Raw genomic sequence first — 15,063 nt, forward strand, 5'->3', positions numbered from 1 at the left:
AACATCATAGCTTAGCCTTGCCTACCTTAAATGTGCTCAAAACACATTAGCCTATGTTTGGGCAAAATCATCTAACACAAAGCCTATTTTATAATAAACTGTTAAACATATCATGTAATTTATTGCATACTATCCTGAAAATAAAAACCAGTATGGAGTATGAGTGCAGAATGGTTTGAAGTGTATCTGTCGATTACCCTTGTGATTGTGTGGTTGACTGGGAGATACAACTGTCACTGCTCAGCATCACAAGACTGCATCACACCACATATTGATAGGCTGGGAAAAGGTCAAAATTGAAAATTTGACGTGTGGTTTCTACTGAATGTATATCATTTTCACACCATCATAAAGTCAAAAAATCTAAGTCAAACCACTGTAAGTTGGACACCATCTGTAGAAATCATACAATGCCTACCTAATGGGATTAAATGAGAAAGTAACAGAAAGATAGTTGAAAAATCCTAAGATATGTGGAGATTAAACAAAACATTTCTAAATGACACATGGGTTAAAAAAGTAACCTCAAGGGAAATTAAATGGAACTAAAGGAAAATGAAAATGCAACTTAGCAAAATTTGTAGGATGTGGTGAAAGTAGTGCACAAAGGGAAATTTACAGCATTAAAAGCATGTATCAGAAAAGAAGAGAAATAAAAAACCAAACATCCAAGGGACGCCTGGGTGGCTCAGTCGGTTAAGCGTCTGGGATCGAGTCCCGCATCGGGCTCCTTGCTCAGCGAGGAGCCTGCTTCTCCCTCTGCCTGCCGCTGCCCCTGCTTGTGCTCTCTCACTCTCTTTCTCTGACAAATAAATAAATAAAATCTTTAAAAAAAAAATCAAACATCCAAGCTTCTACCTTAGGAAACTAGAAAAAAAGAAGAGCAAATTAAATCCAGAGTAAGCAGAAGAAAAGAAATAATGAGAATTAAAGATTTTATTTTTCAGAGAGAGAGAGCACAAGCAGGGGGAATGGCAGGCAGAGGAAGAAGCAGGCTCCCTGCTGAGCAAGGAGCCCAATGCAGGACTCGATCCCAGGACCCCAGGATCATGACCCAAGCTGAAGGCAGATGCCTAACCGACTGAGCGATCCAGGCATCACAAAATAATGAGAATTAGAGTGGAAATCAATGAAATTAAAGATGGAAAATCAATAGAGAAAATCACTAAAACCAAAGCCTGGTTTTCTGAAAAGATCAATAAAGTCAATAATTGTCTAGCCAGGCTAAGAGAAAAAAGAGAGAACATTAATTACCAATAAGTGAAAGAGGGATATCACTACAGACCTCATGGACATTAAAAGGATAATAAAGCAATACAATGAACAATTCTCTACCCACAAATTCAATAACCTAGATGAAATAGACTAATTCCTTCAAAGATACAATCTGCCAAAACTCACACAAGAAGAAAGAGGCAATCTGAATAGGCTTATATCTATTAAAGAAATTTAATAATAATTAACAACCTTCCCAAACAGAAAGCAGCAGGCCCAGATGGGTTCATTGGTAAATTCTCCAAACATTTAAGGAAAACTTATATCAATTCTCTACAATCTCTTTCAGAAGATGGCAGTAGAGTGAATACTTCCTAATTCACTCTATAAAGCCAGTATTACCTAATACCAAAATGGACAAAAACATTACAAGAAAACTATACACCAATATCTCTTATGAAGATCTTTGTAAAAATTCTCAACAAAATATTAGTAAATTAAATCCAACAATGTATAAAAAGAATTGTACACCACAACCAAGTGGGATTTATCCCAGATAGGCAAGGCTGGTTAAATATTCAAAAATAAATTAATATAATCTATCACAACAACAGACTAAAGGAGAAAAACCACATGATCATATTTTTATTTTTTATTTTTTTTTTAATTTTGTTTATTTATTTGAGAGAGAGAGAATGAGAGATAGAGAGCACGAGAGGGAAGAGGGTCAGAGGGAGAAGCAGACTCCCCACTGAGCGGGGAGCCCGATGCGGGACTCGATCCCGGGACTCCAGGATCATGACCTGAGCCGAAGGCAGTCGCTTAACCAACTGAGCCACCCAGGCGCCCAAACCACATGATCATATTAATAGACACAGAAAAAGCATTTGACAAAATCCATCACCAAGTCAAGAAAAAAACCCTCAATAAACTAAGAATAGAGGAGAGCTTCCTCAACTTGATTTAAAAAAAAAAAAAAGGCTACAAAACCCTGCAGCTTGCGTCATATTTCATGGCGAGAAACTCAGAGCTTTTCCACAAAGATCAGGAACAAGGCAAGGATATCCCCTCTTACCACTGCTTTCAACATTGTACTGGAATTCTTAGCTAATGAAATAAGACCAAAAAATAAATAAATAAAAGGTATACAGATTAGGAAGGAAGAAGTAAAATTGCCTTTGTTCAAAGACGACATGATTATCTAAGTACAAAATCCAAAAGAGTCCATTTTAAAAACCTAGAACTAAAAAGCAACTAGAGTGGTGTTGCAGAATACAAGGTTAATACACAAAAGCTGATCACTTTCCTATGTACTAGCAATAAACAAGTGGAATATGACATTAAAAGCACAATACTATTTACATTAGCAACCCCCAAATGAAATATTTATATATGTAAACTAACAAGTATGTATAAAATCTATATAAGAAAAAGTACAAAATCCTTTTTTTAAAGACTTTATTTATTTACTTGACAGATAGAGCACACACAGGGAGAGCGGCAGGCAGAGGGAGAAGGAGAAGCAGGCGCCCCGTTGAGCAGGGAGCCTGATGTAGGGCTTGATCCCAGGACCCTGGGATCATGACCTGGGCCAAAGGCAGTTGCTTAATCCACTGAGCCACCGAGGCACCCAAAAACTACAAAATCCTGATGAAAGAAATCAAAGAACTAAATAAACGGAGAGATAGTCCAAATTCATGGACAGGAAAAACTCAATGTTGTCAGGGTGTCAGTTCTTCCCAACTTAGTTCATAGATTCAATACAATCCCAGTCAAAATCCCAACAAGTTATTTTGTAGATATCAAGAAAGTGATTCTGCAGTTTAGATGGAGAGGCAAAAGACCTAGAATAGACAACACAATATTGAAGGAGAAGAACAAAGCTGGAGAACTGATACTACCCAATGTCAAAACTTACTATAAAGCTATGGTAATCAGGACAGTGTGGCACTGGGAAAAGACTAGACAAATAGGTCAAAGGAACAGCATAAAGAGCCCAGAAATAGACCCCCAGAAATAGAGTCCCCTGATCTTTGACAAAGGAGCAGAGGTAATTCACTGAAGCAAAGATAATCTTCAATGAATGGTACTAGAACCCGAAAATCACATGCAAAAAAAAAAAAAAAAAAAAGAAACAGAACTTACACATTCTCACAAAAATTAACTCAAAATGGATCACAGACCTAAATATAAAACACAAACTATCAAACTTCTAGAAGATAATATAGGAGAAAATGTACATGACTTCGGTTTTGGTGGTGATGACTTTCTATGTGCAACACCAGGGGCACAATCCACAAAAGAAAGAAATGACAAGCTGGGGCACCTGGGTGGCTCAGTCGGTTTAAGCCTCTTGATTTCGACTCAGGTCGTGAGATCAAGCCCCTCGTCGAGTGACAGGAACTCTCATTTGTTGCTGCTGAGAACGCAAAATGGTACAGCCACTTTGGAAGACACTTGACAGTTACAAAACTAAACACACTCTTACCATATGATCTAGTTATCACATTCCTTGGTATTTATGCAAATGAATTGAAACCTTATGCCCACACAAAAACCTGCACATGATGTTTACAGTAGCCTTATTCATAACTGCCAAACCTTGGAAGCAACGAAGATATCCTTCAGTAGGTGAATGCGTCAATGAACTTGGTACATCCAGATAACAGAGTATTATTCAGCACTAAAAAGAAGCGAGTCATGAAGACATGAAGGAACTTAAATACATATTACTAAATGTAAGAAGCCAATTTGAAAAGGCTAAACATTGTATGATTCCAACTATATGACATTCTACATTCTGGAACATGCAAGACTATGGGGACAGTAAAAGGATCAGTGGTGCCAGGGGTTAGGAGGGAAGGAAGGACGAACAGGTGGAGCACAGAGGATTTTGCAGGCAGTGAAACTATTCCGTATGATATTATAACAGTGGATACGTGCCATTACACATTTGTTACAACGCAGAATGTACACCAAGAGTGAACCCTGAAGTAAACTATGGATTCTGGGTGATAATGATGTGTCACTGTAGACTTATGTACCACTTTGGCAGGGAATGTGGGTAACTGGGGAGGCCGTCTGTGTGTGCAGCCAGGGGTATATGGTAACTCTGGACTTTCTGCTCAATTTTGCTGTGAATCTAAAGCTGCTCTAAAAAAAATTTTTTTAAACAATGACTTTACATAACATTTTTAAATAAAATAAAATAACAGAAGTTTTAATTTTTTCACAAGAAAGAAAATTGCCCAAAACTTAATGACACGTCTTCAGTTTAAAAGGGCCCAGTGTGCATCTGGCATCGTAGATGAAAACAAAACTACCCTGAGGTGCATCACTGTAAGAGTTGGAGCATGGGAGCCCAGAAAATTTCCAGAGAGACAGAAAAGATCCGGATTCAAATGCTTTTGGACTTCTGAGGGGCAATATTGGGAGACAGGATGCAAAAGCAAAGGCATTAAAAATTCTGAAAGAAAATTATTTCCTGCCTGAAATTCTGTGTTTGTTAGGATGTGTTTCCCCAAGAAAAAAGGAAGACCTGGGATCAGGAGGGTCGCACAGGGGAGAGGGGAAAGGAAGTCCCAGGGCGGGGGCGACAGGAGACCGCAGGACTACAGCCTTCACAGGCGGTCAGAGGGCGCTGTCCACGGCAGCCAGAGAAGGTCGGCAGCAGGCTCCAGGGCACACTTCCCCGGGAAGGTGAGATTCTGAGGGTAACTCATTTACCCAAATCTGCTGAGGAGAGATTTATAAAAGTGGCCAGGAATTTAGGGTCAGATCACAGAAAAACAGAAAAAACCGAAGCAAATGGAAAAACCTCTTACTGACTCCAGAGGAAAAAAGCTTTGAGGGGAAATAAAAGCAATGGTAGTTAACTGCATGTTCCGGCTTTGAATATATTGGTATTATGATGCAAATGGTGAGCAGGGCTTCTGAGTGACCCACGTTCTCCTCTACTGTACTAGGAGGATGAGAAAAAGGGAAGGATGCAAATGGAAGAAGGATAGCAAGGAGGAAAGAGAATTAAATATTCATCATAAGTCACAGAAAATGCCTCCGCCTGAAAATCAAGAAATTTAGAAAACAGGGAGGAGGTAAATACCAAAAGAAACAGTTAAAATCATGGTTTCTCTGGAGAAGCTAATGGGGTGGAGGGTGGGGGGTGGGCTGCTTGTCAACGACTGAAGGCTCTGAGATTTTATCTAACTTGCATGGTAACAAATTAACAAGTTCAGGGATGCTGGCAGAAGACACAACACCTGGAGAACAGAGACAGAAGTTATTATGTACAACGACAGTGTATTATTGTTTTACTTTGTCCTCTGAACCCCAGTTCTCACAGCGGGGTACCAAGGAAGCCAGCCAGCACCTAGGAAGCCAGCCAGCACCTGGGCACCCAGTGGGTTGCACTGCAGGAAAAGAAGCCTGAGCTCAGGGAAAATGAAGTTTTAACAATGGACAGTAAGTCGGCCTGCCTTTTGTTGGTGAAGATGCTGCTGCTGTGTCCAAGGCTGTTTGTTATACAAACATCCTTAAAAAGATACTGAGGAACGAAAAGGGGCACTTAGTGCCTCGCTCACAAGTCATACAGAAATGCAACAGACCCACGGGGAACTCATACTCAAAACTGCTGTTTTTTACAATCAACCACCCTGAATGATTTTTTTTTTAATTGCACACACGTATAACCTTCATAAAAATAAAAACCTACTAAGTTAGATATTTTAAATTATTGAAACAACTCGCCACTGACTGAGGATTTTTTCTTTCCAAAGGAGAAACAACGTGGGCGAAAATTGGGAAAGGATGTTTTGCGGAACTTCGCGCAGAGCGGGCTCTTCCCGAAGCAGGGCGGTCTCAACCCCCGCGATCAGACCCGGGCGGAGAGCAAGGCCCTGAGGCCGCCGCGCCTGGTCCCGGCCGCGCCTCCCCGGCAGGTTCCGCCGTGGCCACGAGCGTGCATCCTGCACCTGCGAGGCCGGGATCGGGCGCCCACGCCTCGGGCTGTAGGACAGTTGCAAGCCATCCATGTGTGTCGAGGGCGTGGAGCAGCTCGTTCATAGTTTGTGTTGCTCACAAGTTATCTAGGGTGTGAATGGAGCCCCCTTGAAAGTCAAAGAAATACCAACAGAGACGGAGTACGTAGCCAGTGGGGGCTCGTCTCGGGGCTGAAGGCCAGGACCCCGGTCGGATGGCGCGGCCCCGATACCTATGGTGGCAGGTCGGGAGAACATGTGGGCCGCATCCTTCAGCGCCAGCAGATCCCCCGCCAGGTGCACGGGGCTGGCCGCGCGTCCCCCTCGCCGGAGCGCGCCGGCGCTTGGGGCGCTGCAGTCCCGCCTGGCGCTGGGTCCCATCAGTCCCACCCTGGCCGCTCCCTCGCCCGGCCTGGGACCTGACCGCACCAGCGGCGGGGGCGGGCGCTTCGCAGCTCCGTGGAGTGGGCTCTACGCTCTCACCCCTCCCTAGGGCAACGCCACCGCCCAAGGCCGCGGAGGAGGGCCGAGCGGGGCAGATCGCGTTTATCAGCCCCATTTCCCATTACATAAGGCCGGGCCCCTATCTCCGCGGGGCATCGCCGAGACCGCGCGGCCAGCGTGCCTTCTCCTACGCGCGGGGGCGCGCCTGCCCGCCGCTCCCCGCATCGGTTTGGCTGGTCCTGGGGGGTGAGGGGCCTTGACTCATCTTGGCGCAGAGCTTTGGGACTTCTGCATCCCACGGCGGTTCCCCGCTCCTTCCCTCAACACAGAGACCCCATTCTACAGATGAGGAAACTGGAGCCCACGGCGGTGTCATACAGCCAACTGACGGCACTCCAGGCACTGGGTGGCCGGCGAGGGGCAAGGGCTGGCTTCTGGGTGTAGGGCCTACAAGCGGGCTGGGAAGCTTGGGATTTGGCCGACAGAGAGGGTGGGAGGGAAGAGTGGGCAAGGCAGAGGAGCTTCGGGCCAGGAGCGGCAGAAGCACTTGGGAGAGCCTTGGGAGGAGGTTGAGCCTCACCGCAGGACAAAGCGAGCCTGAGAGGGCAGAGAAGGGGCCTTGAGGGGGAGGCCCTGGTTTAGGGGAGGAAGTGGATGAGGGAGACAGCTTGACATCAGTACTCAACAGGCAAATGATGCAGTCTCTGTTGCAGGGGTTTCTGGAGGACTTCTAGAGAGAGGAGGGAGAAGCAGGAAAATGGCTACATGCAGTATCCCTGCAGAGGTGGGCTGTTCAGGGGGACCCTGGAGTGGGGGCAGGCTCCCCTCCACAGCCTTCAGTCTGCACAAACCTGGGTCCCCCAGGGAGAAAGGCTTTGTCCCACAGATACTGGTGAGCAGAGTGGTTGCCCCAGGTCTCAGTGGCACCGGGAACAGTTACACTTTCCGACCTGGGCTAAGGCTAGGTCGTGCCTCCTGCTAGCCTGGCGGCTAAGGGTTTCCCACCAGGATGGGCCCACGCTGAAGGCCTGAGTTGGGCACTCCGTGTTTAGGCTGCCCATGCTCAAAATTATCATCAAAGCAACTTTAAAAAAAGAAAAGGTCCCAGGGGCACCTTGGGTGGCTCAGTCTGTTAAGCGTCTGCCCTGGGCTCAAGGTCATGATCCCGGGGTCCTGGGATCGAGCCCGTCGGGCTCTCTGCTCAGCGGGAAGCCTGCTTCTCCCTCTGCCCTGGCTCATGTGCTCTCTCTCTCTTTGAACTAAACAAAATCTTAAAAAAAAAAAAAAAAAAAAAAAACAGGTCCCAGAAGGATCCCTGAATCTGACTGGATCTTTTGGTGGAGACCTGGGAATCTGAACTTTTTATAATCCTTCCCACAGTGGAGCCAACAGGGAATCGGGTGGAAGAAAAAGAATGAACTTCACTCTTTTCTTTTTATCCTGTTTGAGTTTTGTATCCGAATCAAGCATTAGAGACCAGTTCATTGAAAAAACAAAACCCCCAAACTCACACATCTGGTGGACTGTAGTCATAGCCCTGTCAGCCGAGCGCTTCTGGTGACCGACAAGGGTCTGAGGACAGGAGCTGGGCAGACACTCAGGGTGGTTACCGGGCAAAACTGCTGCAGTTCCAGCCTGCAAGGCCGGCACCAGGCTGCCCTCAGGGCCCTCTCACCTACCCCTGAAGGGAGCACATCCACATCTTGGGAAGGGCTCCAGACCCCTCTCAATGGTAAGTCCACAAGAAATCAAACTCTTTCCTTTATGCGATGCTGGATTTTCCACAAAGTAAAATCAAGATGAGTAAAGATGTGGTTTCTAGATAGTACTCGGCAAAGCAGAGACCTGGGTCGGAGGCGTCATCACTTTGGCCTATAAAAGCTGCTGCAAGAGGCCAAGGCCACAAGCCACTCAGCTTAGGCCAGCCTACAGGTCTGCTCCTCGCTCCTCCTGTGTTGGCTCTAGGCTCCATGGCACTCTGGTTGACTATGGTCATTGCCCTCACCTGCCTTGGCGGCCTTGCCTCCCCGGTCCCTGGGCCTAACTCCACAGCCCTCAAGGAGCTCATTGAGGAACTGGTCAACATCACCCAGAATCAGGTGAGTACCCTCTGGCCGGGGTTCTAGGTCTGAGGGTGCTGGAGTGGGGGACTCTCACACAGGGTACATGGCTCAGGCTATGAAGGCTGGGCCCCATCCTAGGAAGCCCCATGGACCAGGACGGGCCCAGCCAGGAGGGAGAAGAGCCAGGTTGAGGGGCAGCAGTATGGATGGACCCATAAAGGGGTTTGGTGGAGCCCCCAGGGACCACCTGTTCCCCTGGCCTGGCCCTGCCTGCCATGGAAGCAGAGGAGGGGCCAGCTCCTACTCAGCCATTCAAGAAGAGAAAAGCAGAGAGGGCCAGCACTCTCCTAGGACTCCTTAGCTTTTGCCATCTGGTTTGAGTGGAATCATGGGGCCATTATTCACAGCATTTTGGTTAAGCCCATTCTTATAGAAGGATTCATTGGTAGTCAGCTCCTGTCCCCAGTGGTGATGGCCCACACTTTCTGGGCAATGTGTGCCAAGCCTAGTGCTGGGTGCTTTTCATCTCATTCCATCACTGCCAGCCACCTCGAAAGGCAGGTATGATGACCCTATTTGACTAAGCCTCATTAAGCTTGACAAAAGCCAGATTCAAACCAGGCCTGGCTGACACCCAGCATCCATGCTCCAAACTGCAGTGTCCCCTAGTTCAGAAGACAGGGTTTTATAGACTAGCCCCCACCGCCACCCATCTGACTGACCTGACCACCCCCTCCTCCCTCGCCCAATGCTGACCTGACTCCTCCCTGGAGATGTCCTACTGACTGATCAGGAGTTTAGGCTTCACACAAGGCTTGTCCCTTACTGGTTGTGTCGCTCAGATTTTTCTCTCTTAGCCCCAAGACCCTGGACAATGGGTCTCCCCCACTATGCACAGCAGGAAGTGAAGCTCAGGAACACTGGGGGTCCCTGGCCTAGCTCTGTGCTGCAGCAGGGATGCCCGTGGGGCTGGATCCCTGTGGAGACACGGCCTGGGCTTACTGTCTTTCTGATCCCTCAGGCATCCCTCTGCAATGGCAGCATGGTGTGGAGCATCAAGTGGACCGGCAGCATGGTAAGGACCCCCTGGACGCTGGGAGGGATGTCGCTGAGGCTGTAGGTCTTGTGCTCGTCTTCTCTGAGCCTCCCTCACACGGCTCGGGGGTTCCAAGCAAGCTTCAAGAGCTACTCACAATTTGGAGTCCTCCCACCACCCGAAGCCACCTCTCTCAGGGCTCTCCGCCCCCTCTTCCTGGAGAGTCAGTGAAGGTGCCGGTGGGGGGCTGGAGGTACCCAGCCGGGCCTGACACGCCTGTGTTCTTCTCCCTGCAGTACTGTGCAGCTCTAGAATCTCTGGTCAATGTCTCCGACTGCAGCGCCATCCAAAGGACACAGAGGATGCTGAAAGCACTGTGCCTTCACAACACCTTGGCCGGGGTAAGGCCCTCTGTCCTGTACCCCCCAACCCTGCATCCACTCCTGCCAGCCCTGGGAGCTCCAGGGGAACCCGGCTGAGCGTCTGGAAAGCAAGTGTCCACTCTGGGGGTCGGTCCACTGTGGCAGCAGGAACACGGCCTTTGGCATTTCCAGGATCTGGGCTTGTGGGCTCCTGAATCCTACCTGAGCTTCAGTTTCCACATCAGTGAAATGTGGGTAATAACAGTACCCCCCCCACACACACTTTGTGGGGATTAAATAAGTTGGTTCCTGGAAAGCCCCTGGCGGATGCTGGTCACCTTTGCTCTGGCGTCCCACTAACACACCGGTCTCTCTGTCCTGCAGCAGATCTCCAGTGAGCGCAGCCAAGACACAAAAATCGAAGTGATCCAGTTGATGAAAAACCTGCTCACCCATGTCCGGGGAGTTTATCGCCATGGGAAGTTAACATGAAGCATGAAAACCTAGCATCCTTATTTGCAGAGGCAGACCTGACCATTTAAGTTACAGATTCATTTTTCTTTCAGATGTCACAAATTTCTTGGGGGGGGGGGCAGGGAGGGAGGGAGACACTATTTCCTTAGCTTGGACCTCAGCCTGTGCCGCCTGCCTCTGCCCAGCCGAACCCAGCCTGCCCTCCTCTCCCGAGCTCTGAGAACACAAGGGCAAACGCTGCCCTGCACGACTGCGCCCCCCTGAGAGCGAACCGCAGCATTACAGTGGGGGCCGCCGTGGCAGACATGCCGGGGAGGGGGCCTTGCTGTTCACGGGCACTGCTAAGGCAGACAGCAGCAGCTCAGGCACATTTCTTCTTAGCCTTATTTATTATTGTGTGTTATTTAAACAAGTGTGTTCGTCTGTGCTGGGGACAGGGAGGGACTGTTGCCTCCAGAACCTGGAACCAGGGGCCCAACGACTTGGGCGTTAGGAGTCCCTGGGAATCAGCACTGTGTGTAAAATTCTGCTACCTCACTGGGGTCCTGGGGCCGACACGGGACAGGGGAGAGGGCCAGAGAAGCTGCTCTTGTCTGCCGGGCAGCAGCTGGTCCTCAGCCAAAGAGTAATTTATTGTTTTTCTTTGTATTTAAAATTAAGAAATAAAATATGTTATCAAAGAGTTACTAATATATAGAAGTGCAGCCTAGAAGGCTGCATTTGGTGTGTATGGCCTGGGGGGGGTGTCACTGAGTATGTTCTTTCACTGACTTTGTCAGACTGGAAGGCAGAAATAAAGGCGGTGACAAGAGACCAGATGATGTCTGTGTTTTACTTTGTCCTGTGAGGACCCTGGTCTAGCTTCCTAAGACTCTGAGGAGCTCTTCGGGAGGCAGGGCAGGTGGAGGAGGGGGCCTGAGAAGGAATGCAGGGGGAGTGAGGGAGAGGACCTGGGCTGAAAGGAAGCAAGCCCACAGGGGGGTGGCTGGCCTGAAAGACGTGCCCCCACCTACCACCCACAGGGAGGGAGGAGCAGCTCGGGCCAGGATGTCTGGGTTCAAGGAGGACATGTGGAACAGGCAGAGACTTCAGAAGTCATCTTATGATCAGAGGAGTGGCCCGCCTGTGTCTGATACCACCCACACACCCTCTGGCATCTCTCTCACGGCCTCTCTGAAGCTCGGGGGAGAGGAGGCAACGTGCCCAAGGTCATACTCCTGGTAAGGAGCAAAGCCGGGATTAGAACCCAGAACTCACTCCAACTCCAAAGCCCATACACTTAACCACTCTGCCTTCCTCTGTCCAAATGTCATCTGGCCTAAATGCATGACTTTTTTTAAAGTCATGGCAGGTTCAAGCCCAGATGGCAGGGCTTGAACTCATGACCCTAAGATCAAGATCTGAGCTGAGATCAAGAGTTGGACGTTTAACCGAATGAGCCACCCAGGCACCCCACGACTTTTATAACATTGGCACCAACCTGTTTGGGCACCTCCCCCTGACAGGAAGCTCACAAATTCCTTTCTATGGACAGCCAGTCAGTCCCTGGACATATCTCATCATTAGTGCACACTTACCACCTCTGTGAACAAAGATGCACCAACTGACTTACGGCCCCTGCACTACGGAGTGACAAGTGGAGACCCAAGGTCACAGGGCCCTGGTCAGACCACCCCCCCCAACCAGGTCTTTTTGCTTCTCCCCGGGCCCAGGCCAGCACCATGAATGCCAGAAGCAGCAGGCTTTAGCAAGCCACAGCTAATGCTCACGCCCGTCAGGAGCAGTTTACACGGAATCTCTTAAGAGGCGCCCAGAAGGATGCGATGCCTCTGCATTGGGTGGTGGGTCATCAGAGACCAGTCTCAAACACTGAGTGGCAGGGAGGTACCTTGCCTGGGAAGCCGCAAGCCCTGTGGGAACATCCACAGCGACGCTCAGAAGCCAGTGGAGGCAGCCACCCCAGGAGCCACGAGAGGTGATGCTGTGTGTGATGCACACAACAGACGCCATGGCAGGACCTATCTGGGGGCAGAGGTCCATGGCGGGCAGTTCCAGGAGCCACTCAGAGACAGCGGACCCCTTGCACCCAGGCAGAAGCGAGGGAAGACCTAGGGAGGGGGCATGGGAGCTGAGCGTCCCACAGGCTGTCGGGGGCAGGCGCTGGACCGTCTCTGTGGTCCCGGGAGGTCTCAGAACCCGTTCGGTCCCACTCCATTTGTGGCGGCCTGCACTCGTCCAGCCCTGGGGCTAACCGTGACCAAGACACCACACGCACTCACGGGTTAGCACCAGAAAGAAGTCTGAGCAATGGAGGCTCCTCTGCAGCCACTCTCCATTCAGAGTTCCAAGGGTTTTAAGGCCAGAGGATATTTAGGGAAGACTAATTCCATTTTTACACAAAACTTAGCCATCCATTCTCTGGCCACATCACCTTTCACCACATCCTCTGCCCAACCAGAGTACTGGCCTGTCTGTCTGAAAGAGGATGCAAAGTCTTTGGGTGAAATTCCATGTGAATCTCTCAAGAACAAAGACCGGCGCTGAGGCTGGTGCGGGCAGGGTCGATGAGGGTTTCCTAAGGATGTATTCCAGTGGTAGTCTGGAGGGTGTAGGGCCCTAACAGGGCTGCAGAGGCCCCACCACTAGGGGTCCACAGCGCGCCACGTCCTCAGCTCCCCACAGCTCCCTGCCTGCCGCTCTGAGACTATGCCCGAGACAAGGAACCTGTGTTCACAGGGTGTGCAGTCAGCCAGTGGGGGCTCGGGCCATTCCAGGAATGGTGGACCTCACAGAGCCACAGAACCAAGCCAGTATGGGTGGCCAAAGGGAGGCGGGCCTGGCCAGGAATGAGAGAGAAAGAGGCAGATGAAACAGGAAAAAAGGGTATGTGTCAGCTATTGTGGCTGGGAGCATCACTACCTGGGGACTGAAGCCCGGCGGGTATTTGCTGGGAGTTTCTCTAACCATGTGGTCTCACTTCTTCCATGCGGAGAGGCAAACCCTGGGCAGGGCCCAGACAGAAGGGCGGTTGGGAAGAGACAGGGTGCTTGCTGAGTGGGAGGGAGATGCTGGTCATGGGGCCCAGGGCGGGGAGCCCCTCTGCACCCCAGGAACTCCAGGCCCCAGAGGTTTCACTGGAAGAGGGGCCAGGGCTCAAGTGAGAAGTGAGACACACTTGAGTTTCCGGTGAACTCGGCACCAAACACCTCTGTTTGCTGCTCAGATGAGGTGTCAGAAAACACTGCGAGTCACTGCAGGGGTTTCTCCGAGGCTTGGCCCTCTGAAGTGCTCAGGACTCAGGAGGACAAGGGCTTGCATCTTGCTTCCTTGTGACCCAGTAGCTTGAAGGCTGGGGTTTATCGAATCCATCGGCTCATGGCTTTTTCATTATTATCAACAGGAAAGTGCCTTCTGTTTAGTATCTTAATTCAGCTGGTCAGTTTGAGCAAAACCAAAAACCGTTCCTCCCTTTAGCTGACTCCCTTCCGAGCAGGCCCTGCTGAGCCCAAGCTGACTGTGTTCCAGGCTGACCGCCCAGTCTTGGACCCATGGGCCAGTCATCTGGGCCTCCCCAGAGGCCCAAGCTGGGGTCAGAGCTGATGGCTGTAGCCATGGTCACCCCTTCCACGCACGCTGCCCAAGTCCTACACTGAAAAATAAAAGTCATTAAAGCCTCATTATCTTCATTCGTTTCTCAGCTCCACCCAGCAGCAGAGTAAAGGGTTTGCAACGAACTTTCCCAGATCAACTGATTTCTCGGCAGCAAGGGAGGGCCCCATGACGAAGCCATTTGAAATCCCAGAAGTGATTTTCTACCTACGACCTCACTTTCTGTTGCGCTCTCTCCCTGCCCCTGCACAGTGCCTTCTCTTGTGGAAAGTGATTCTCTCAGGGCGGCCTTCAGAACCGCCCCCAGCCAGGGCAGCTCCTGGGCCGACGTTGCTGTGCGGTCACCGGTGATGCAAGGCTGGTATTAAATATAGCAACTCATGTCAGTTCCGCCTGCTGCATCACTCCGACAAGGTAGCAAGCCCGTGGCGGGGGCAATTCCTGAAAGCCAGCCTGCCACGGAGGCCCCTGCAGGCCAGAGGGTCCATGCGCCCGGCTGAGCCCAGGGCCCCGGGCCAGAAGGAGTCCCAGGGACACCGCATTAGAAAGGCAATTTCTCATTTAGTGTCTCCTCTTTCTGCTCCTCTCTGTTTTCCCACATGTTCTGTAATGAGCATATATTCATTTCCCACTGGGGGACAAAGACAAATTTAAGCAAAAAAAAAAAAGAAAGAAAGAAAAGAAAAGAAAAGAAAAGAAAGAAAGAAAGAAAGAAAGAAAGAAAGAAAGAAAGAAAGAGAAAGAGAGAAAGAAAGAAAGAAAGAAGAAGAAAGAAAGAAAGAAAGCAAGAAAGAAAGAAAGCAAGAAGAAAAGAAAGAAAGAAAGAAAAGAAAGAAAAGGAAAGAAAGAAAGAAAGCAAGAAAGAAAGCAAGAAAGAAAGCAAG

General features: G+C 49.6%; 1 protein-coding gene across 1 annotated transcript; it reads left to right on the forward strand.

The window, feature by feature from the left end:
* Window positions 1-8,444: 8,444 nt before the first annotated feature.
* Window positions 8,445-11,297, forward strand: IL13 (interleukin 13). The gene is given in 5 exon segments (XM_025860969.2): window positions 8,445-8,498; window positions 8,501-8,734; window positions 9,720-9,773; window positions 10,031-10,135; window positions 10,481-11,297. Coding segments are annotated over 5 exon segments (555 nt in total). The 3' UTR covers window positions 10,589-11,297.
* The last annotated feature ends 3,766 nt before the right edge of the window (window positions 11,298-15,063 follow it).

This window comes from Callorhinus ursinus, unplaced genomic scaffold (assembly GCF_003265705.2).
Source record: "Callorhinus ursinus isolate GAN/ISIS: 27379988/994484 unplaced genomic scaffold, GSC_fseal_2.0 scaffold30, whole genome shotgun sequence".
Taxonomy (NCBI): domain Eukaryota; kingdom Metazoa; phylum Chordata; class Mammalia; order Carnivora; family Otariidae; genus Callorhinus; species Callorhinus ursinus.